The following is a 22,216-nucleotide window of genomic DNA, read 5'->3' as shown; positions in this document are numbered from 1 at the left end:
CAAGTTCCAAAGGTTATTTGGAGAACAGTTATTTGGGCCTTAGAAAAAATTTGTCATTAAGAACTTGTTTCCATGGGAAATGTGTTTAAAATAGTCTAAGGTATCAGGAATATTTCAACCTTCTATAACCCTGAAATCGAACTTCCTCCAGCTTTACTATCTTTCCTCCTGCTTCTCAGCACAAGTGTGAGCCATCTCCACCCAGAGCACTGAAGAGGGCTTTTAGGATCAGGTATAAAGATTGTGAGTGTCTGTCAGAGTGTAAGCCTTTCTCCTTAAAAAAAAAAAAAAATTATCGGAGCATTATAATTATGTGCAACAGTGAGATTCACTGTGACATGCACATTGCAAAATTTGGTCAATTTCAAGATCCTCGAAAGTAAACTCCACACACTTATCCACCCCAAACTTCTGGCTATGTACTTCTTCATCTTGGGTCTCCATTCAAGAACAGGATGTAATTTCAGAATGATCTGTTCCAAAATAAATATTTACGCTTTTACCTGCAAAGACGCATACTGCTTCTCGTCTGCTGTCCTATTTCCAAAAGAAAAATGTAGCCCTTCTGAGTTTTTCCCCTCTAAGCAGTTTCAGATCTCCTTTCTTCTTCTCCTTTCTCTCTTTACTTTGACCCCTCTGTATGGAAAAACTAGGGGCAATGTATGTCATAATGGGAGGTCTGAGGACGGAGACAGGGCCAAATGAAGATTGATCTCTGTTTTGGAGGGACAAAAGGGAATCCAGAGAAGATGCTGCTAGGTCTCCTCTGTTTTCACTCAAACCCCAAATGTCACTGGTAATATTTTTAAATGTTGTCCATACACACTGTGGATATGTCCATGCTTGTGATATGTGTCCCCAACTGTTGCATCTGCCCATTTGTCATGCTGTCCCCTTCTGCTTTTCTTTATTCTGTGATGTGCTTATGAAAGGATTTCTCATATAACCCCAAGCAGACTGAATCCTTAAATTAGAAGTAAAAATAATGAACTCAGCTACTTTAAGAAACATGGTCAGGAGGGATAAAGAATCAAGTAGTTCAGAAGCTCAAGTGATTATGAAATGCTTAGGTTTTCATGGTTTTGTTTATTGCAAAATCTTAGGGAAATGTACTTTAAAAAAACTTAAGCCCTTTGGTTTTAAACGGTTGTAGACTTAGAGAAAAAAATCAAGGAGAAGACACAAAGGGTTCCCATAGACCCTTACACCTCTTTCACCCTGTTAGGAACTTTTACATCAGTGTGGCACGTTTTTACACTCAATGAACCAAAGATATATCAGGAAGGAGCACAGAGATACTGAGGAACAAAAGTGGCCAAATTATATTGTTATGTTATGTGCATGTACAAATACCTAACAAGGAATCCCACCATAATGTGTGATTATAATGTGCCAATAAAATTAAAAAAAAGATATGTCATTATTAGCTGAAGTCTACATTTTCTTCAAGTTTTCTTAATTTTTACCTCATATTATTTTTCTGTCCAAGGAATCCACTCCATGTCACATTTCATTGTCACATCTCCTTAGTCTCTTCTTGTTTGTGACAGTTTTTCAGACTTTCCTTTTTCTTTCTTTTTGAATTTATGTATTTATTCATTTATTTTTAAATTCTTAAAAATTTGTTCTTTTTAGTGTATTCCGACATATTACAAATACATGAAGTATAACTTCCCATTCTTGAGGTTGTACATGATGTGGAGTTACACTGGTCATGTATTCATGTATGAACATGGGAAAGTCAACAAATTCATTCTACTGTCTTTCCTAGTCCCATCTCCACTTCTTTTCCTTCATTCGCCTTCGTCTAATTCAATAAATTTCTATTCTTCTTGCCCTGCCTTATTGTTTGTTAGCATCTGAATGTCAGAGAGGACATTCGGCCTTTGGTTTGGGGGTATTGGCTTATTTCACTTAGAATAATAATCTCCAGTTCTATCCAGTTACTGGCAAATGCCATAATTTCATTCTTCTTTGTGGCTGAGTAATATTCCAATTTGTATGTATATCACATTTTCTTTATCCATTCATCTCTTGGAGGATACCTAGCTTGGTTCCATAGCTAGCTATTATGAATTGAGCTGCTATAAATGTTGATGTGACTGCGTCACTATAGTATGCTGATTTTAGGTCCTTTGGGTATATATCAAGGAGTGTGACAACTGGGTCAAATGGTAGTTCTAATCCAAGTTTTCTGAGGAATCTCCATACTGCTCTCCAGAGTGGTTGTACCAATTTGTAGCCCCACCAGCAATGTATGAGTGTACCTTTCCCCCATGTCCTCACTGTTTTAATTTGAATTTCTCTAATTGCTAGAGATATTGAACACTTTTTCATATATTTGTTGACCATTCACATTTCTTCTTCTGTGAAGTATCTGTTCAGTTCCTTTGCTCACTTATTGATTAGGTTATTTGTTTTTGGGTTTTTTTTGGTGTTAAGTTTTTTGAGTTCTTTATTTATCCTGGAGATTAATGCTCTATCTAAGGTACAGATGGCAAAGATTTTCTCCCATTCTGTAGGCTCTCTCTTCATGTTCTTGATCATTTCCTTTGCTGTGAAGAAGCTTTTTAGTTCGCTATCATCCATTTATTGATTCTTAATTTTACTTCTTGCACTTTGGGAGTCTTGTTGAGGAACTTGGTTCCTGAGCCGACATAATGGAAAGTTGGACCTACATTTTCTTCTATTAGGCACAAGGTTTCTGATCTAATTCTTAGGTCCTTAATCCACTTTGAGTTGAGTTTTTTGCATGGTGAGAGAGAGGGATTAAATTTCATTCTACTACATATAGATTTTCAGTTTTCCCAGCACCATTTGTTGAAGAGGATGTCTTTTCTCTAATGTGTAGAGTTTCTGGTGCCTTTGTCTAGCATGAGATAACTGTATTTATGTGGGTTTGTGTCTTCTGTGCTGTTCCATTCGTCTCAGACTTTGCTTGCTTTTGATTATTTTGACAGTTTTGTGGCGTGCTGACCAGATATTTCATAGGATGCCTCTCAGGGTTTGCATGATATTTCTTCATCATGGTCAAATTGGGAAGTTATCATGTCCAATGGGAAGCTGAGGCCAACTCGAGGCTTTGGCTCAGCCCACCCAGCATGCATCCTGGCAGATTGCAACTCCTAGCAATTGTCCTGATCCATCCCTCGATGATGAAGAGGGTGGCGACAGGGCACCTGGTTTCACTTTATCCAGCATAGCACCCGTTATGGGGAGATGAAGTTCTGGCCAAGTCAGACATGGACCCCTGGCCCTCAGGGCACCTAGAAGCAGCAGCACACCTGTGCTATAGGAGTGGGCAGTGGACAGGGTATGTCACAATCTGTCCCTGGTTTGTACAGCTGGAGGCTGGAACCAGAGGAAGAGGTACATCAAGTGAGTTTACTAAGCAGCTGCAGGCCAAAGAAAATTGGGCAGATTCCAGGGCCTCTGAGCAGAACCAACTGAGGACCTAGGGCTATGACTCAAAAAAGAGGATGCAGCCAAAGTTCCCCAGGGTCATCAACCTGTCCCTTCCTGCTTGGCTCTGTATATGGAAAGGCTGGAGCTGGGTTGTTCTCCAGCTAATGGAAATTCCACAATCCCTTCCCTTCCAGATGATGCCTTGTTTGCAACTGTTGTACTGACCTCTGAGTTGATGTCTGTGTGCATAAAAGATCTGGAACACAATGCACAAGCCCATGAGGAGAGGGTCTCCTTTACTTTTCTTGGCAAATGTGTGAATGATGCTTACAAACTGTATTGCCATCCAGGATTTTTCAACAGTATATATATATATTTTCAACTATAGATATGTTTTTCAGATGCTTTTTCAAATACTATAAAAATCCACATGGGATTTTTAAAAAGATATTAATTTTTCAAGATGCCCCTTCATCATTCATATATATTTGGCTGCCATTTTTTCACAGTATTCAAATTTTTATCCATTTAATATCAGCCTGTGATTTATTTCCTAGTGGTAGCTTTGAAAAATTGAATCAACTTAGTGGTGGTGTATTTTTAAAAATGGTTCTCTCATTCTCAGCATTAATCTACTTGGCAGAACTTTCCTTGGTAGGAATTGTTGACAGTGATAAGTTTTTGTCCTGAAGAAAATTTATATCCATCCTAAAACTTCCTCAATGTGATCACAATTTTAATTTATAAATTCCAGATTTGAGCAATTTTTGTACTGTCCAATAACTATTTTGGAAGATGATTCGATTTATTCTTCTAAGAAAGTTGTCAATTCTTTTGTCTCAATTTGTCACAGCTGGCCTTTTGCCCTGGCTACCTCATGTGGTTATTTCCTTTGTAACTCAAGAATAGGTTAACACAAATGTAACCCTGGAGGGTTGGTGGGTTTAGGGAGGTGATGTTTATCAGGATAAGTAATGATATTGTTTGGATCTGAAATGCCTGCCAAAGGCCCATGTGCTAAACACTTGGTTCCTAGCCTGTGACACTGTTGGGAGGTGGTGGAACCTTTAACAGGTGGAGCCCATTTGAGGGAAGTGAGGTCATTGGGGGTGTGCCTTTGGGAGCCTGGCCCTCCCCACCTCCTTCCTGGCCTCCGTGAAGTAAATAGTCCTCCTCCAACACGTGCTTCTGCCATGGTATAGTGTGATGTCACAGACCCAAAGGCCACAGGACCAAGCAACCATGGACTAAAACCTCTGAAACCATGAACCAAAATAAAACTTTCCTCCCATAAATTGATTATTTCGGATATTTTGTCATACTTATGGAAAGCTAACACAGCTAATAAATACACTGTATTGTAAAAACTGCGTTCACAGAGTTGGATTTAGCATGCTTTACTCATAATCTCTCTTTACACAAAAGATTTTAAAACCATATTTTCTTTAAGATAAACTTCTTTTCAAAGTATGTTTTCAAATTTAGTGACACTTCTTTTAAAACTTCCCTCTTGCTGGGCATAGTGGTGTTTGGCTGTAATCCCAGTGACTTGGGAGGCTGAGGCAGGAGGATTGCAAGTTCGAAGCCAGCTTCAGCAACACAGGAAGGCCCTAAGCAACTTAACGAGACCTTGTCTCATAAAAATTTTTAAAAAGGGCTGGGGATGTGGCTCTGTAGTTAAGTGCCCCTGGTTCAAACTCTAGTACCCCAATAAAAAAGCAACAAAACAAATAAAAACCTACTTCCCTCTCTACTAAAAACTAAAAAAGTAGAATTGAACCTTAAACCTTACATGTTTATTGGTGGTAATTGCCTCGAAGTTGAGCAAAATGGCCTTTGTGATGTCTTGCTGCCACTTCATGAACACTGTCAGGATGCCTTCCTTGGGAGGTTCCTAGGAGGTGACGCAACAAACTCAGACTCTGCGGGTAAAGAGTGAGGGCCTTGTTATGGAGAATATATGGAAGATGGAACCTCATTAGTTTCTAAAAGCTGCTGCATCTTCCCCATTTTTCCTCTGGATGAAGTAACTAAATCATGGAGATGGTCACCATCATGATCAAGTGCAATGGAAAATGCTTGAAAGGTGATCCGTGGAGAGCTCACCGCACATCATCAGACATTTCAGAGGGACTGGCTGTCTCAAAGTTGTCTCAAGGTGTCAGGATATTAGGTGGCTGGTTTGTTGTCTGTCTGTTTTTGGTTTGGAGATTTTCGTGTTGGCTGTAACTTACCTCAGGATGGCTTGTGTCCACGTTTCTGTGATCCCTTGGGCATCAAGAATCTTATCATTGGGGCTGGGGATGTGGCTCAAGTGGTAGCGTACTCACCTGGCATGCGTGCTGCCTGGGTTCGATCCTTAATACCACATACCAACAAAGATGTTGTGTCTGCCGAAAACTAAAAATAAATAATAAAAAATTTTAAACAAAGAATCTTATCATTTTGGTCTCATCCATCTCTGGTTGAGAAAGCCTTTGAATTTTAAAAACGTATTTATTTTCAAATTTAACATTGAAAAAATCAGAATATGGAGACAGGATGGAAAATAATTTCTCAAAATTACCCAACCCCCAAGATGGTTATTATTATTACAATTTTGTCCTTGGTTTCCTGACTTTTTTTCAACATAGCCTTATGCATATAAGTATGTATGTTTACTTGACTTGTAAACTATTTTCTCACTTGGGTATATATCAAGATGTATTTTTAGGTCAATAAATATAGATGCTCATGGTCATCATATGGATGTGCTATAATCTAGTTAATTGATGGACATGTTTATTGTTTCTTATTTCACAGTTTTAGATAATACTGCTATGAACATCTTGGACAATAACTGCTTTTTCTATATTATGATGTTGGGCTTCTTTGAGAATTAAAGAGTCTAGCAAAGAAACTCACAATGAAGCATTGCATGTTCTCAACAAAAGTTGTGTAATTTTATTTCAATGAGAGAATGTCATTTTAGAATAAACTAAAAAGGAAAAGTTTTTTTAAGATGAATGAGCTTTTCAATCTTCAAGATATAAAAGCATATTATAAAATGACAACCATCAGAACCATAGGTATTTACACTAAAGCAGAAAATTTCTTTATTATAAATATATAAAGGATTGGGGGTATAGCTCAAGAGTAGAACATTTGCCTAGCATGGGTGAGGTCCTGGTTTTACTCCCCAGAACTACAAAAAAATATATACATGCACACATAAGAATTCTGAAAAAAAATTGAAATTTTAAAAGACATTCAAAGTAAAAAAAAAATGAGTTGTAATATATTTGAGATCACTGGAGATAATTATAGAAAAGACATAAAATTGAACCATTTAAGCACATTTTACATGTATTAAAAAAAATTAAGCAAGGCATGATGGTGCACATCTGCAATACCAGTATTTCAGGAGGCTAAGACAGGAGGATTACAATTTTAAGGCCAGCCTCAGCAGCATAGTGACTCTCAGCAACTTTGTAAGGCCCTGTCTCAGAATAAAAAGTTAAAAAACTGAGTGGGGGATGAAGCCCAGTGGTAAAGTGCCACTGGGTTCAATACCTAATATCAAAAATAAACAAACAAAACAAAAAACCCCATAAAAGTTACAAATAACTTATTACAGGGAAAAACTAAACTGCATATTTGTAGAAGTAACTAAATACTAAATGAATACAAATCAACCTGGGGGGAAAAATGGTAAAATTGCAAACACAGCAAAGTAATTGGACTATTTAGAAATAGGTATAAAAAGGTAGATTGGTAACTTGGTTTGTCTCCCTGGAAAATGAACCTGCTCTATATAATGAGAACTATACAGTGGTTCATTATTCTTGATATGCAGTCATATACTTTGCATTATACATCCTCAGGAAAAAAATCTGAAAGGGGAAAAATTCTTGAAATATTCATAGCTACACATATTAAGTCATAAAAATCAAGTGAGAATGATTTTTTAATTCTTAACATTTTAATGTAGTATCAAAAGTCTTAATATGCAGTATCTCATTTAATCCTTAACAAGGAACTATAACTCAGATCAGAGAGCTGAGCCTGGAAAACTAGGAGTTCTGTCTAGGCAGGAGGAAGACCTGGACATAAACCCACCTGGATCTTCTAGCGTCCAGGTGTCTGCTCATCCACATCCCTGATTCTAAGCAGTTGTTTTCAGATCTGTAAATGGATCACAAAGCCCATCCTCCCTAACTTCCAGGTTTTGTGCAAGAGACAGAGAGAGAGAGAGAGAGAGAGAGAGAGAGAGAGAGAGAGAGAGAATACATGTGAAAGTGGTGTAGCTTCAACTATGGACTTGATAGGGCAATAGTTGAGGTTGCTTCTTTCTGAAAATGGACCTTGAAATGATGAGGATGGGGATGGGGAAGATGGAACACTTTTTAAAAAAAAAACAGGTTTCATTCACATTATTATTATTATTATTATTATTATTATTATGTATAAAAACCCTATGTTGTAGCCACAGCTGGAGCCTGGGTCCTCTATACAGAGACTTTGGTGTGGGTTTTCACAAGATGGTCAGTGAGTTCCTGATAGGGAGACTTGGTGAGCACAGTCTCTTTCCAGAGATCGGGGTCAAACAGCTGTATGTCTTGGAGATGGCATCGGAGGTGGCCTTGGCAGCGGTGCCAAGGTGGCAGTGCAGCCCCTGGCAGAAGTGTAGCAGTCATCAATATCAGCCATCAGCAGCAGCTTCTGGGCACAGGAGCTGAGACCATGCCAGTGCCTCTGGGGGCAGGGTTGAGCTATACCATCACAGAACCCCAACATCTTGTCACCTTGTAAGGGACAGTGTGGGGCTTGCCAATCTTGATCCCCCAGTAGCCTCTCCGCACAGGAACAATGGAGAGCTTGGCCAGGATGATGGCCCCTCGGATAGCCGTGGCTACCTCCTTGGAGCACTTTACTCCCAGTCCAGCGGGACCCCTGTAGTCCCCATTAGGTACAAATGCCTTGACCTGGGTCCGCTGGCCAGCAGCAGAGCCTGTTTCTGTACAGGCAGGATCTTCAAAACCTCATCCTGGAGTGATGCCCCCAGGAAAAAGTCAATGCTCTTCAGACTCCTTGAGGGAACACTTTTCATCAGCAAGGGAACAGTGAAACAGTGCCGCAGCTGCGAGGCCCAAGTTCAAAGAGGGCAGAGTGGCTCTAATTAGAAAAGTAAAGTGGGTTTGTTTGCGTCATGAGGGAAGTGGCGGGGTACAGAGGGAATTCAAATATCCTTGCTCATTTTTACTAAAGATATGCACGACCCAGAAACAAAAGCAAACCCCTCTGCACCCTGACGTGTGCTTTCTAGCCTCCTCATTCCCTCCAGGCTCTCTCTTTCAGGACGGGCTTAACTGTGATGTGACTTGGAGTTGTCTGTGAGCCTGTCCCGTCCCACCCCAAAGCCATCTGAAGTCTTTCACCCAGATTGTTCTTTTCAAGTAAAGGCTGAGGCTCTCTGCCATGACCCAGGGCGCCTCACCCTGAGTTCCAGAAGCTGCTTTGGCACTTGGGAGCCGAGGGCGGATCCAGCAGAGAAACTCACTGACACCCTGGGCTTGGTGACATGGCCCAGACACGACTGACCTGGGGCAAAGGCCATTCTCCTTCCTGGTTAAAAAGTGTTCATGATTCCAAGACAGCCAGAACAAGGGCAGTAAGTTTGGGGTTAGAAAGAGGAGGCTGCCAACTGGTGCATGTCAGCGTGGGTACTTCCTGGCTGGACTTAAGCCATCAGGGCAGCAATGATGACAGTGACATCATATGTGTGTATCTGTGGGGTGTGTGCACGGGTGAGAGAAAGATTCACTCCTCCCCCCCCCATACAAAGTCCTGTCCATTGGCTGATTTGATTATGAGCCCACCTCCCCAGGCTTCCCTTAGAGACAACCCAAGTCCCCAGAACCCTTCTAAATCTGGATGATTTAGACCTGAATTACTATTATTTCTCCAGATTAAATACCATCTGGTACCTTTAGATTCCACATCCCACTGGGTGTCTGGTATTTTCTTTGCCATTTTATTCAAATAATTATCTTGTTTAATCCTTTCAGCAACCCCAAGAGGAAAGTATTGTCATTCTTATTTTTCAGAGAAATAAATGGGGATCAGGGATGTTAATCTGGTCAATCAAGTGCCTCAGAAGGCTGTAAAGTGGGCACAAATCTAAGTTTGCTTGACTCTAAAACCCATGCTCTTGCCACTCCTGGGCATGTGGGGGGGGGGGTGGGAGAGCTGGAAGAAAGTAGGGATTTTTGCAAGGTTTTTCTTGGGGACCCAGCATAGAAGGACGACGATAGCGTTGTGGTTTCTGGGCTACTTTCTGCTGAGTGTGTGTTAGTCAAGGGGCTAAGGATGTCTGGGTGCTCCTAGGACCATGCAGAGAGGCAGGCATGTTTTCCTTCAACATGTGTTTTATTTTCTGTAGACGATCCTTTTTCTGACAGCCACTCTCTTTCCAAAGTTTAGAACACCATATGCTTTTTAGAGGAGTGTAACGCTTTCAGCAAGGAAAAGTTTTTGGCTGCCCTGCCCCCTTTGTAGTTCAAATATCATTTAAAACATCTGCTTTTATTTTATTAGTTTGCCTTTTGCAAAACATCAAGGGTGACTTTGAAATAAATAAGAAGCAAAATATCTTGCTGAACCAAAAGACCCCAGTACCTGGTGACCTAAAAATATTTTATCTGTTTAAATATTGCTTCGGCGATAGAAATTTGTATAAAAACCTGTGATGAGGAGTAGTTCATTTTGGTAAATTGTGTGAACTATTTAAAAAAAAACAAAAAGCTTGTTAGGGGGCTGGGGTTGTGGCTCAGTGGTAAGCACTTGCCTAGCTTGTGGGAGTCCCTGGGTTTGGTCCTCAGCACCACATAAAAATAAATAAATAAAATAAAGGTATTGTGTCCAACTACAATTACAAAATAAGTATGTAAAAAAAAAGCTTGGTATGATGGCATTTAATAAAATCATAACAGAGTTCACAGATTAGCAGAGCCTGGGTTTATTCTAGATCACTGCTTATTTACAGAAAAGAAAAACTGTCAAAAGAGAGAAAAAGGAACCCAATCTCTGTAAACAAATTAAACATTGATGGGGTTCACATCACAGGTGGGCAGTAGCAGTTGTCTTTTAGTCTAATATGCCGAGTTTGGGATCCGAGTCCCTTTCTAAAAGTGCAGCCATGTTGAACCAGTTAACTCTACTATTTGAAATACTATTATGGCTTTTTTGTTTGCTTGTTTGCTTACTTCTTTGGGGGTGAATGGTACTTGGGATTGAATTCAGGGACACTCAGCCACTGAACCATATCTCCAGCCCTATCTTTTATTTTATTTAAAGACAAGGTCTCACCGAGTTGCTTAGTGCCTTGATTATACTAAGGCTGTTGATCCTCCTGCCTCAGCCTTCCAAGGTGCTGGGATTACAGGCCTGTGCCACCGCACCCAGCAGCTTACTTTTATAATGGCCCTTTTTGTGCATGTGGTAAATTTTATACACTATAAAAAACACACCTTAAGCATTACCTGCAATGGATTCTAACAAATGCTAATGCCCCTGTGCCTCAAATCCTTATCAAGACATAAAACTTGATATAACTGCTGTTACATCATCCCAGATGTAACTGCTGTTCTGTCTTAGATTAGTTTTCCCTGTTTTGGAACTTGAGGTGAATGGAATCATGCAAATGTAGTTTTTCTGTAAAGTTTTATTGGCTCAGCATAATGTTTTCCATTCGTTATCATCCCTGTTGTCTGTATCAGCAGTCCATTCCTTTTGATTGAAAAATACTATTCCACTCTGCATCTTTTTCAATTTGAGGTTGAATTTTTGCTTTTTATATTTTGGGGGAGTTTGGGAGTATCTATTTTTTTTTATTGCTGGACAATTGACCATTTCCAGTCTTTAGTCTGGAATATTCTTGCATAAGAATATTCTAAGATTATTCTTGCACAAGTCTTTTTATGGAAACGTGTTTTCCTTTCTCTTGAATAGATAATCATAGGGGAGGTAAATGTTTTGTTCTGAAAGAAACTATCAGGTGTAGTTACAGGATGTTGTACCCCTCTATACCTCCACCATCAAATATATGAGGACATGGCCTTGCTGCCATTAAATGTTATCAGTGGCATCTCATTTTAGTTTTCATTTGCCTTTCTCTAATGACCAATGACATGAAGCATTTCATGCATGCTTACTAGCCAAGTGTTTACTAGTCAAGATATTAACATTTAGCTTTCCTCTTTTTTCTATTTCCTTGTGCCATTTTTCCTAAAACGATTAAATTCAAGAACATTTAATCTGAATATCAGGTCCAAAAGTCAGTTCATTCATTCATTCATTGATTCAGTAAATGTTTATTGAGTTCCTACTATATGCCAGGGGCAACTATAGGAGCTGGGAATGTAGTACTGAGTCCCCAGCATCATTTGGATAGAAGAGAAGATGATCAAATACTCAGCCCTACTCCTTAGGGGAGGCGGAAGCTTACACACACACACACACACACACACACACACACACACACACACACACACATACACACATACACACGTATACTATAGAAAGGTCTATAAAGAACATCTGCAACTGAATAATAAAGACGATCCCATTTTTTAATTTGTTTTTTTTACTGGGGATTGAACTCAGGTGCGCTTAACCCCTGAGCCACATCCCCAGTCCTTTTTTATATTTTATTTAGAGACAGGGCCTTGCTAAATTCCTGAGGCTGGCTTTGGATTGATCCTCTGGTCTCACCCTACCAAGCTTCTGGGATGATGGGCGTGCTCCATCACACCCAACTGACAACCCCGTTTTTAAACACAGGGAAAGAATGGAACAATCATTTCATGTGGAAAGACCTCTGACCTCAAATCAGAGTTTAGAATCAGGATCAGATAGTTTGTTCCTTCAGTAGGCTGATTTTTAACCCAATCAAAACACTTGGTGTTTGAATTTCCCCCAAGTCTCATCACTGGTACATTTGAATTTCTGCTGGGGTTTTGAAAGACTTGTACATTGACCCAGGGGAGAGTGGAAGCAAAGTTTAGTTCTTGTGAGAAAGTAACACCGTGTGCTCAGGGAGTAATCTCTGACCTGCTCACTGCTGTCTGGGGCTGACATTAACCCTGAGCCTCTCCCTGGCTCCACCACAGGGCTCCACCAGCCACCCCAGCATGCCCCCCAACTGGAGTGTTTAGGATGTTCTCCATTCAAGCTGATTGGATTTGGGGAGGCCAGGCATCTATAGAAACAAAGACATATCCCTAGTCACCACCCCAGGTGCATAGCTAAATGTCATGGAGTCACAGTCCCTGTGATGTCTCCTCACCTCCCTGGGGAGAACTGTTGTTTAGCATCAGAACAGTCTAATTTTCTGAAGGGATTGTGATGGATAACGTGAGAAATACCAGGTGCCCAAGAAATCAAACGTGCTGGAGAGTTGGGTGGGCAAGGCAAACTTACTACTGCCTGAAGGGCTTTCTAGGAAACCCGGCTGCTAGGTGGCCCTGCTGGCTTTTATCCCTAAGGCAGGCTGCCCTTTGCCTGGGTATGAGGAGTTGGGGGTTACCATCTATGTGATTGGCTAAGTTTAAAATTGGGGCAGACAAAGGGAAGGGCTATCCGTAAAATGACTATAATTGGATCCAACTAAGGCTGAATACTGTATTCTGAAAATGGACCACTGGGCTTTCTATTTCTCACTATTCTAAAGGTAGTATTATTGGTTTGTAAATTGATAGAATTAATAATGGTAACTCTGTTTCCAGATATAAAAGAAAGATAAGGTTGGTGAAGTATATGAATATAATCTGTTATTACCCTATAATTTTATTAGTTATTTATCAGGTTGTGTTGCATGAACCAATGAAACATTATCTACTAATTTAAGATTGATATTTAAAATAAATTTTAAAAACTCATTATTTTCAGGAAACCAAATTCTTATGAATTACATTAACAGAAAAGAACAGATAAAGAAATTATGTGTGTATACTCACAGCTCTGAAAAATATACATATGTGGCTAATGTCTCAGGGTAATCTGCAGAAATGGAAAAAAAAATATGAGGAAGGACAAGGGTGAATCTTTTTCAAAAAATGTTTTGTAGACATTACATATATCGGTTTTGAATTAAAATTTTAAATGGATATTTATTGTTCTGGTGAAGAATATGTATTTTATTAATCCAATTTTGTGCTTGACCTTGTCTTGTTTTGTAGGACAACCAACAGAAATCTACCAATGTAGTGTATCAGGCCCACCACGTCAGCAGGAATAAGAGAGGACAGGTGGTTGGAACAAGGGGTGGATTCCGAGGATGTACTGTGTGGCTAACAGGTATGGACATACATATCGTGTGTGCGCGTGTGTGTGTGTGTGTGTGTGTATACTGGGGATTGAACTCAGGGGCACTTAACCACTGAGCCACACCCCCAGCCCTTTTTGTATTTTATTTAGAGTCAGGGTCTCACTAAATTGCTGAGGTTGGCTTTGAACTCGCAATCCTCTGGCCTCATCCTCCCAAGCTGCTGGGATTACAGGTGTGTGCCACTGCCTAGCTATAGAGATATATTTTTGAAATTGAAATGTGGCACACACTTTTAAGGAAATTAGTGTAACATCTCGCACTCCGTAGGTGCTTATTTTTAACCTTAGAAAGAGGCTGAGAGCTGTAGTAGAAAGCCTGGGTGTGACTCCTAATTCTCTCATCAGTGAAAAGAGAGTCAAGGCCTGACTCTAGAAATAACATCTGATCCAGAAGTGGGAAGTCTTAAGTTGTCAGTTTTCTGACAGGACAGGGTGGGACAAGTGGATTATGACACCCTTGCTCCACTCCAGGAAATTCAATACTCCTCACGTTCATCCCAGCATTGGCTGGCAGTTATGAATGGGGCTTTTCTAACTTGACACCAAGGATTTACTGGCCCATCAGGCGTGGGATGATTAGAGAGAGTCTTTTTGTTTTCCGATGTTCTGATATTTGAGGGGACTGTTTCACCTAAACAAACAAGAGAGCAAATGTCAGGACACTAGATTTCCACCAGCTGAGGAGTGCCCTTTGTCTGTGGAAACAATAGAAATCACTAGCTCCCACCCAGGTGACCCAGTGAATCTTCCTTTTCTCATGTTTTTATCGTCACAGAATGCCAACGCTAAGGATTAGTGACAGAACTGGACTCAGGACCTAAGACTCCCAAGACCCTCATACTCTGAGGACAACAGAGAGAATTGCTGCCTAGAACTGAGGCTTTTTTTTTTTTTTCTTGATCCTGGGGACTGAACTCCACCGTGTGCTATCACCAAGCCATATTCCCAGCCCTGAAACAAGATCACTCTAAATTGCTAAAGCTGGCTTCAAACTTGCAGTCCTCTTGCCTCGGCCTCTGGAGTCCCTGGGATTATATCATGTACCACCATACACAGTGGGAGACGAGTTTTAAGTAGCCTGGACTCAAAAGGAAAAAAAAAATCATTTCCTACACATAGCTTTTCAGTAAATGTTTTACTGAATGGGATGATGGGTGTGCTCATAATCATCCCAGATGTAACTGCTGTTTTGTTTTAGATTAGTTTTATCATCCATAAATTCTCCCAACCTCCATAAGACAGGTAACTAATCTTTTTCCTCCTCCTCCTCCTCCTCCTCCTCCTCCTCCTCCTCCTCTTCCTCCTTCTTCTTTTTCAGGTAACTAATCTTTATTCTCACTTTACAAACAAGGAAATTGAGGCTTAGAGAAATTCACTGGCTAATGCAGGTTGAGTGAGAGTAGCCAATGTATTCTAAAGAATCTGGAGGGCAGGGACCTGCCTTACCTCTGTTTTGTTGTTGTTGTTGTTTGGTTGGATGGTTTCTGCTATTCTAGTCATTTCCCTTTCCTCTCCAAACCAGCCTTGTTCTTCTGATCTTTTTCTCTGTTTTATATTCTGGTACCTTTGGTGTCCTGCTTCTTCATTCCGGTGCCCTGCAGGGAAGCAGCTTCGCCAGCCTTTAGCGTAAGGAAGGGCAGTGGGCAGGGGGCTTGCTCCAGGCAGGTGCTCAGAGCTCCCCTTCATGGACCCTGTGCTGCCCCCTCAACTCCCTTAGGAGACACCACTTGTAGCAGTAGATAGTAAAACCTTTGTGTTTTTGTGTTGGAACATCCACACAAAGCCCACTCCTCTAATGTGACATTCCCTTGAAAAGAAAAAAAATTTTTAAAAGGTAGGAGAGGGGAAAAGCATTAAAAGAATATATTTTCTCTTTCTTATTTTATTCTTTAGGAAAATCATGCAGGCATGTACAACTATAATGCACCAATAAAAAAAAGGTGGGAAGGGAAATAAAATGGACCAAAAACATAAAAATAAGAATAAATTAAAAATCACACTGGGCAGAGTGGCAGCTGCCTGTAAACCCAGCCACTCTGGAAACTGAAGCAGGAGGATCACAAGTTTGAGACCCTCCTCAGCCATTTAGTGAGACCCTCAGTAACTTAGCAAGACCCTGTCTCAAAAACTAAAAAGGGTTGGGGATATAGCTCAGTGGTAAAGCAACTCTGGGTTCAGTACAAAAAAAAAAAAAATCACCTTTTCCTAGCTTGTTTTTTTATTCTTATGTTTCAGAAGTAGGATATTGACCAGGCAGACCAGAAGAAACCATATACTTCAAATCCAAAAATTCAGATTTGAACTCTCACTCAACCTACATTAGCCAGTTAATTTCTCTAAGCCTCAATTTCCTTGTTTGTAAAGTGAGAATAAAGATTAGTTACCTGGAAAAAAAAAAAGATTAGTTACCTATCTATGGAAGTTTGGGAGAACTATATGAAATGAGGTATCACTGTACTTAGTGTAATGCCTTACCCATGGTAAAACTCTTAGTATATAGTGTTTCCCAGTATATTAAAAATAAATAGAGCAACAGTCTAGTTAAATACAGTTATTGTGAATTAGCTCTTTGTTTTCTGAGAGCTGAAGAAAAATGGAAGAAAATCTATTTCTCTCATTTTTCTGATATGAAAGAACATACGAGATATTCAAGATTCCCTTTTCTCCTACCCCAAAACCCTGCATTGACTCTAAGCATTTATCATCTAAGTGTTTATTTGAAACCCAATAACATACTTGTAGAGAACACATTCAACAATGATTTAGCAAAGACTGACAACACATTCTTCATGTAGCTATTCCTTCTAATGATCCTCTGTCAAAGCCAACAGCATGACTTCGAGACACAAGAAAATATCTGAAAACAGTTTATCTATTATCTTTTTTTTTTCCATTGAAGTTTCCCTTCCTCTTAGACCTTCGTCCCTGCCTTGCTCTCGTTTTTTCTACCTTTTGCTCTTTCCTTCTGCTGTCTTCTCTGTGTTAACCTCTTGCCCTTTTCTTCTTCCCTCTCAACTTTTCCTTTTCCATGCTGGGCGTCGTCTGACAGTGGCTTAGCACCATGGAATATTCTTCAGGTTCTAAGATCTTTAGGACAAGTGAATTTTTAGAGTGCAGGGTGGTTCAGATTGCGTTTTCCTCTTTATCCCTGTGTTCTCCCTTATCTGGAAATTATAAAATCATTGTGCTTTGACAGCATGATGGAAAGCCCCTGGTAACTCTGTTGTCACATAAAGACCCTACAAAGCTTTAAATCTCTGATTATAAATATTCCTAAGAGCTCTAAATCCTTCAGCAGCCTAGCTCAAGGTGACTCTCCATTTTTGTGTTTTGAGAATCATTTTGGAAAAATCTGGAAGCACATGGGCTCTTGTGTCAGATGGATATTCAGTGACATTTGCAAGGGAGGTGGGCCTGCCATTCTCTAGCGGCTGTCTGTCCCCCTCCTCTCTGACTAATTGCTCCCATATGAGGGAAGATAAGACCACTGTGTAGTATCTTCCGCTTTTCAAAAGAATCCAGAATCTGGGTTTATATGCACAATTTTCTAATCTTGAAAACAGGATTAGAAAATCCTGTTTTTCCTGTAGGCAAAAGAACACACCAAGGGTCGTATGTAGCCCTCAGGTCTCTATTTTATAAACCCCACTTTCTATGAAATCCTAATCCTAATAGTGGACCAAGAGTTATGTCAAATTTTGAGATAGATGCAAGTACTTGGCTTTTAATATACTAGACTCTTTTTAGACTTTAATGATTTTAATTTAAGATCAATAAAATATTGTAACAAAGGTTTTAGGTACATATAAAAGTGCCAGATTAGGGGGCTGGGATACAGCTCAGTTGGTAGAGTACTTTTCTCACATAGATAAGGCCCTGGGTTCAATCCCCAGCACCACAAAAAAACAAAAATGTCAGATTGGTTCAGAAGTTATCATCTTTAACAATCCAGGACAACACTAGTCTGTCTTGCTTATTCTGGTGACAGGTCTCTCTGGTGCTGGAAAAACAACAATAAGTTTTGCTCTGGAAGAGTACCTCGTCTCCCATGCCATCCCATGCTATTCCCTGGATGGGGACAATGTCCGTCACGGCCTTAACAAGAACCTGGGCTTCTCGCCTGGGGACCGAGAAGAAAACATCCGCCGGATTGCTGAGGTGGCTAAGCTGTTTGCGGATGCTGGTCTGGTTTGCATTACCAGCTTCATCTCTCCATTTGCAAAGGTAAAAAGATTCAGGTCTGGGCACAACTCTCACACCCAGTCTGAGTGCTCTCCAGCTGCTGAGGACAGGAGTTTGGTGGAGCGGAAGGGAGAGCCGAATATTTTATTTTCAACTTACCCACCATTTCTTCCTCTCCCCCCATGCTCCCTCATTTCCTCTATTTACAATTGCTTACATAAAGAGAGTTCCTTCATTTCCAGATACCAAGGCCCCAGTTGACCTAGACTCTCTCATGTTCACAATTATAAAGGACATTGGTCAGAGTTGACAGGAAGAGAAAGTTAAACAAGCAGAACTCTTAAGACTCTGTAATTTCAGTTGTTGGAAAAGAATGTTTAGCTTGCTAAAGAAAAGAACAGCTCACTACAAAGCTTCAGATTGTGTGTGTTTGATGTGCACATGGCTGAGGTGGAGTGTCACTCTTCATGTTTTAAAACTAGAAATTCCTAGGAGCGATGGATAATGTGCTATGTGTTTTGAGTACATCCTTTGGATGGAATATGCTCATGTTGCCAGTGCCTTCTTGCTAAGAGGGGCTGTTTTGCTCTGAAATTTCTTGAGAGAGCTGTGTTTACCAGAGTGACATTTCTGGACTCTCTAAAGGACTCCGTAGCCTGGTGTTATCTCAAGGCTACCAAATGCCAGAGCATTCATTTTGTTTTGTGACAAAGAATTTCATTGTGAAATTTTGTCTTAATTCATTTTCTGTTGTAACAAAATACTGCAGATTCGATTATTTTATAAAGGGTAGATGTTTGTTTGGCTCATAATTTAGGAGGCTAAGAAAGTCTAGAACATGGCACCAGCATCTGCTCAGCATCTGGTTAGGGCTTTCTGGCTGCATCATAACATAGTGGAGAGCTACTACATGGCGGTGAGACAGAACATGTGTGTCATGTAGTCCCATTGTGGGGGCTCTTTCCTGATGATCTTATCTCAAGAGCTTACTCCTAAAGGCTCCCCATCCAAATATCATCAATATATGAATCTAGGGATTCAGTTTCCAACATAAAATTTGGGGCACGTGTACAAACCATAACAAACCTCTTTTTCCATTCTTAAATGTTCTGTTTTTCAGGATCGTGAGAATGCCCGTAAAATCCACGAATCAGCAGGACTGCCATTCTTTGAGATATTTGTAGATGCACCTCTAAATATTTGTGAAAGCAGAGATGTAAAAGGCCTCTACAAACGGGCTCGAGCTGGGGAGATTAAAGGTATGAGACCCAGCTGGGTGCGATGGTGCACACATGTAATCCCTGTAATCCCAGTCAGGAGGCTGAGGCAGGAGGATCTAAAGTTCAAAGCCAGTCTCAGCAACTTAGTGAGGCCCTAAGCAACTTAGAAGGACCCTGTCTCAAAATTAAAAGGGCTGGGGGTGATTAAGTACCCCTGGATTCAATCTCTAGTACCAAAAAATTAAAAAAAAATAAAAAGTATGAGAACCAGCCAGAAGCTCCATTGCCAATTATTTAGCCTATCAATCCTCTGATTACATCCTCAGGAATCTGTCTGAAGTTTCAAACTGTTTTCCAAAATTTCATATACCATACACAACTTTTTATCAAATCATAATATATGAATATGTCCATAGGTTTATTAAAATGTGGAATTTTATCTTTCAAGAACTCTCATCTAATTGTGAAAGCAATCAAGTTCAGAGAAATAAAATGGATATACATATGTAAGGGGTGTATTTCAGAGTTTTCCCTTCTTTTTCTGTTTTCAATTCTAGCCCAGTGTGGTGATACCTGCCTGTTATCCAATGACTCAGGAGGCAGAAGTGTTACCAGTTGAAGGCTAGCCTCAGCAAATTTGCAACACACTGCCTCAAAATACAAATTAAAAAGGACTTAGGATGTGGCTCAATAGTTGTGCAATCTTGGGGTTCAATATCCAGTACTAAAAAAAAAAAGAAAAGAAAAGGAAAAATAACAATTCTAATTACCTGTAGATGGCTTGGACTTTGCTAGATATTATTCATAATTTGGGGCTTTCCATATTGAAAACACAGCTGTATATTTTCTTACCTATGGCAAGAGGTCAAGGATGGTAGTTTGACCTTTTCTGTTATATCAAAACTCTCAGTTTAACATATTATTCCAACATGGGTTATGCCTTAATGATTAAAAAATAATTATTCCATTGGGACAGATGTGATTTCCCCTGTATGTCTTGCAGGATTTACAGGTATCGATTCTGATTATGAGAAGCCCGAAACTCCTGAGTGTGTGCTTAAAACCAATTTGTCTTCAGTGAGCGACTGTGTCCACCAGGTGGTGGAACTTCTACAAGAACAGGTGGGCACATGGTTCTCTCTTTCTTTTTTTTTTTTTTTAATTTAGTTAAGTCATGAAAGACAATCTAGGCCTCTTTCCTAAAGCATTCTTTTCTGTAGTTTTCATTGGAAATTGTTGCTGATTCCATTTCATTTCAGAACATTGTACCCCATGCCACAATCAGAGGCATCCATGAACTCTTTGTGCCAGAAAACAAACTCGATCAGGTCCGGGCTGAGGCTGAGAATCTCCCTTCGTTATCAATCACCAAGGTAAGGGGTACAGACTGGCCAAAGGAGAATCAGGCTTAATATCTGTCATTATAATTCATTTACAGTTACTCTTGTTAAAAAGGAAAGTATGAGTAAGGGACACTTCATTTTTGTCATTTTTTTCCCACCTCTTCTCTGAGCAAATCTTTCCCCAAGACTTGCCACAAGGCGGGGGGCAGCTATGTAGGGGGACAGGCTGGGAAAGTGTCAGCTCTATTTGCCTGGGACAGTTTTACACAGCTGTGGTTTACCTTCAGTCATTTTCAAGTGCAGGCATCCCCATAACTACTTGTTAGCAGTGGCTAAGGAGACAGTCTGGAAAGCAAGTGCTTTATGGACAACCGAGAAGGAGTTTGAAGAAAACGGAAAGTAGCCCTGATATCCAGTGATGGGAATGTTCCAGGCTTTTCTACTCTGCTGCTCCTTCATTGGGGACATTGTAGCCGGAGGGGAGGATTTTACTACCTGGGGGATATGTGGTGCAGTCCCAGCAACTGCCCCACACAGGGCCTGTGTGTGGTCAGTTTTAGTTTGTCCACACAAGGTGATCAAGTCTTCATGGGGACCTATTGATTACCTATTAAAACTTTGGAGGTTCATAAGGGACAAGGTGAATGGGGAACTTGCTTGTGCCCATGAAGACTTTTTAGAGTATTCTAAAAAGTCATGACCCATTTATAAATAAAACCCCAGCTCTGTGAGACAGATCCTGAGCACCAGGAGCACCAAGCAGGTGAGAAAACAGATGATGACAACTGGGATGTGGAATGATAGTTCCAAACAGAGCAATCTGGGAGGCGGAGAACTTCAACTTCAGATTGATTCTTTCAGTCATGGGGAAGATAGGAAAGGTTTTAGAGCCATGACCCATGGGCTGGGTTTTAAAGGATGAATAGGAGTTGAAAGTGGAGAGGAGGATGGGTAAAACCCAGGCTTGAAACCACTTCTGTGTTTAGACCACGTACACGTTGTCTGGAATTGTTGACCAGGAGTCCCCAGCTGGAGTGGAAGGAGGCAGAAGTCCCTCCGTGAGTCCTAGGGGCCAGAAGGGCTTTCATTATCATGCTAGTAACTTTGGACTTTATCTTAGACTCAATAGTTTGCTCAATTCAATCAAATGACCAATAAGTACATGTGGTAAAAACAAAAAAACAACAACAACAAAAAAAAACATTCAGCCAAACCAGGATTTTTGTGGAGAATAAATGAATGAAGACTGAAATTTCAGCTGTTGCATATTACAATGAAAGTTATAGGCTGGAGTGTCCAAAAAAAAAAAAAATCATCTCAATTTGGAATCTTTTTACGGCTCTTCCATAAGAAAATTCTAGACGTAAGCCTATCTGACCCTGAGATCACAGGTTAGCCCGATATGTGGAAACACTTAACAAAAGATTTAGCCCTCATCCTCCAGTCAACTAAATAAGAAAGAACTGCCTGGGACCAGATGCCAGAGAAACAGAATTTATGGAAATATTCACCTGCTGTTTGTGTTTTGCAGCTGGATCTCCAGTGGGTCCAGGTGTTGAGTGAAGGCTGGGCCACTCCCCTCAAAGGTTTTATGCGGGAGAAGGAATACTTGCAAACCATACACTTTGACACCCTGCTAGATGGTATGACTTTTGTTGTTGTTTCTTACTCTTTATTACTAAAGAAAAAATTTCTGCCAGC

General features: G+C 40.3%; 1 protein-coding gene and 1 pseudogene across 2 annotated transcripts in view; one reads left to right on the top strand and one right to left on the bottom strand.

The window, feature by feature from the left end:
- Positions 1–22,216, top strand: part of Papss2 (3'-phosphoadenosine 5'-phosphosulfate synthase 2) — an 81,422-nt gene that overhangs the window by 33,014 nt on the left and 26,192 nt on the right. For both annotated transcript variants that reach the window (XM_026408970.2, XM_077798348.1), the window contains exons 2-7: positions 13,623–13,740; positions 17,759–17,994; positions 19,073–19,211; positions 20,176–20,294; positions 20,432–20,545; positions 22,047–22,158. In XM_026408970.2, coding sequence (XP_026264755.1) covers positions 13,623–13,740; positions 17,759–17,994; positions 19,073–19,211; positions 20,176–20,294; positions 20,432–20,545; positions 22,047–22,158 — 838 coding nt within the window. The remainder of the gene's footprint in view (positions 1–13,622; positions 13,741–17,758; positions 17,995–19,072; positions 19,212–20,175; positions 20,295–20,431; positions 20,546–22,046; positions 22,159–22,216) is intronic.
- Positions 7,860–8,494, bottom strand: LOC113196876 (small ribosomal subunit protein uS5 pseudogene; annotated as a pseudogene).

Source organism: Urocitellus parryii, chromosome 5 (assembly GCF_045843805.1).
Source record: "Urocitellus parryii isolate mUroPar1 chromosome 5, mUroPar1.hap1, whole genome shotgun sequence".
Classification (NCBI taxonomy): domain Eukaryota; kingdom Metazoa; phylum Chordata; class Mammalia; order Rodentia; family Sciuridae; genus Urocitellus; species Urocitellus parryii.
Note: the sequence above shows the minus strand (reverse complement) of the source record. Positions and strands in the feature narration are given on the sequence as shown.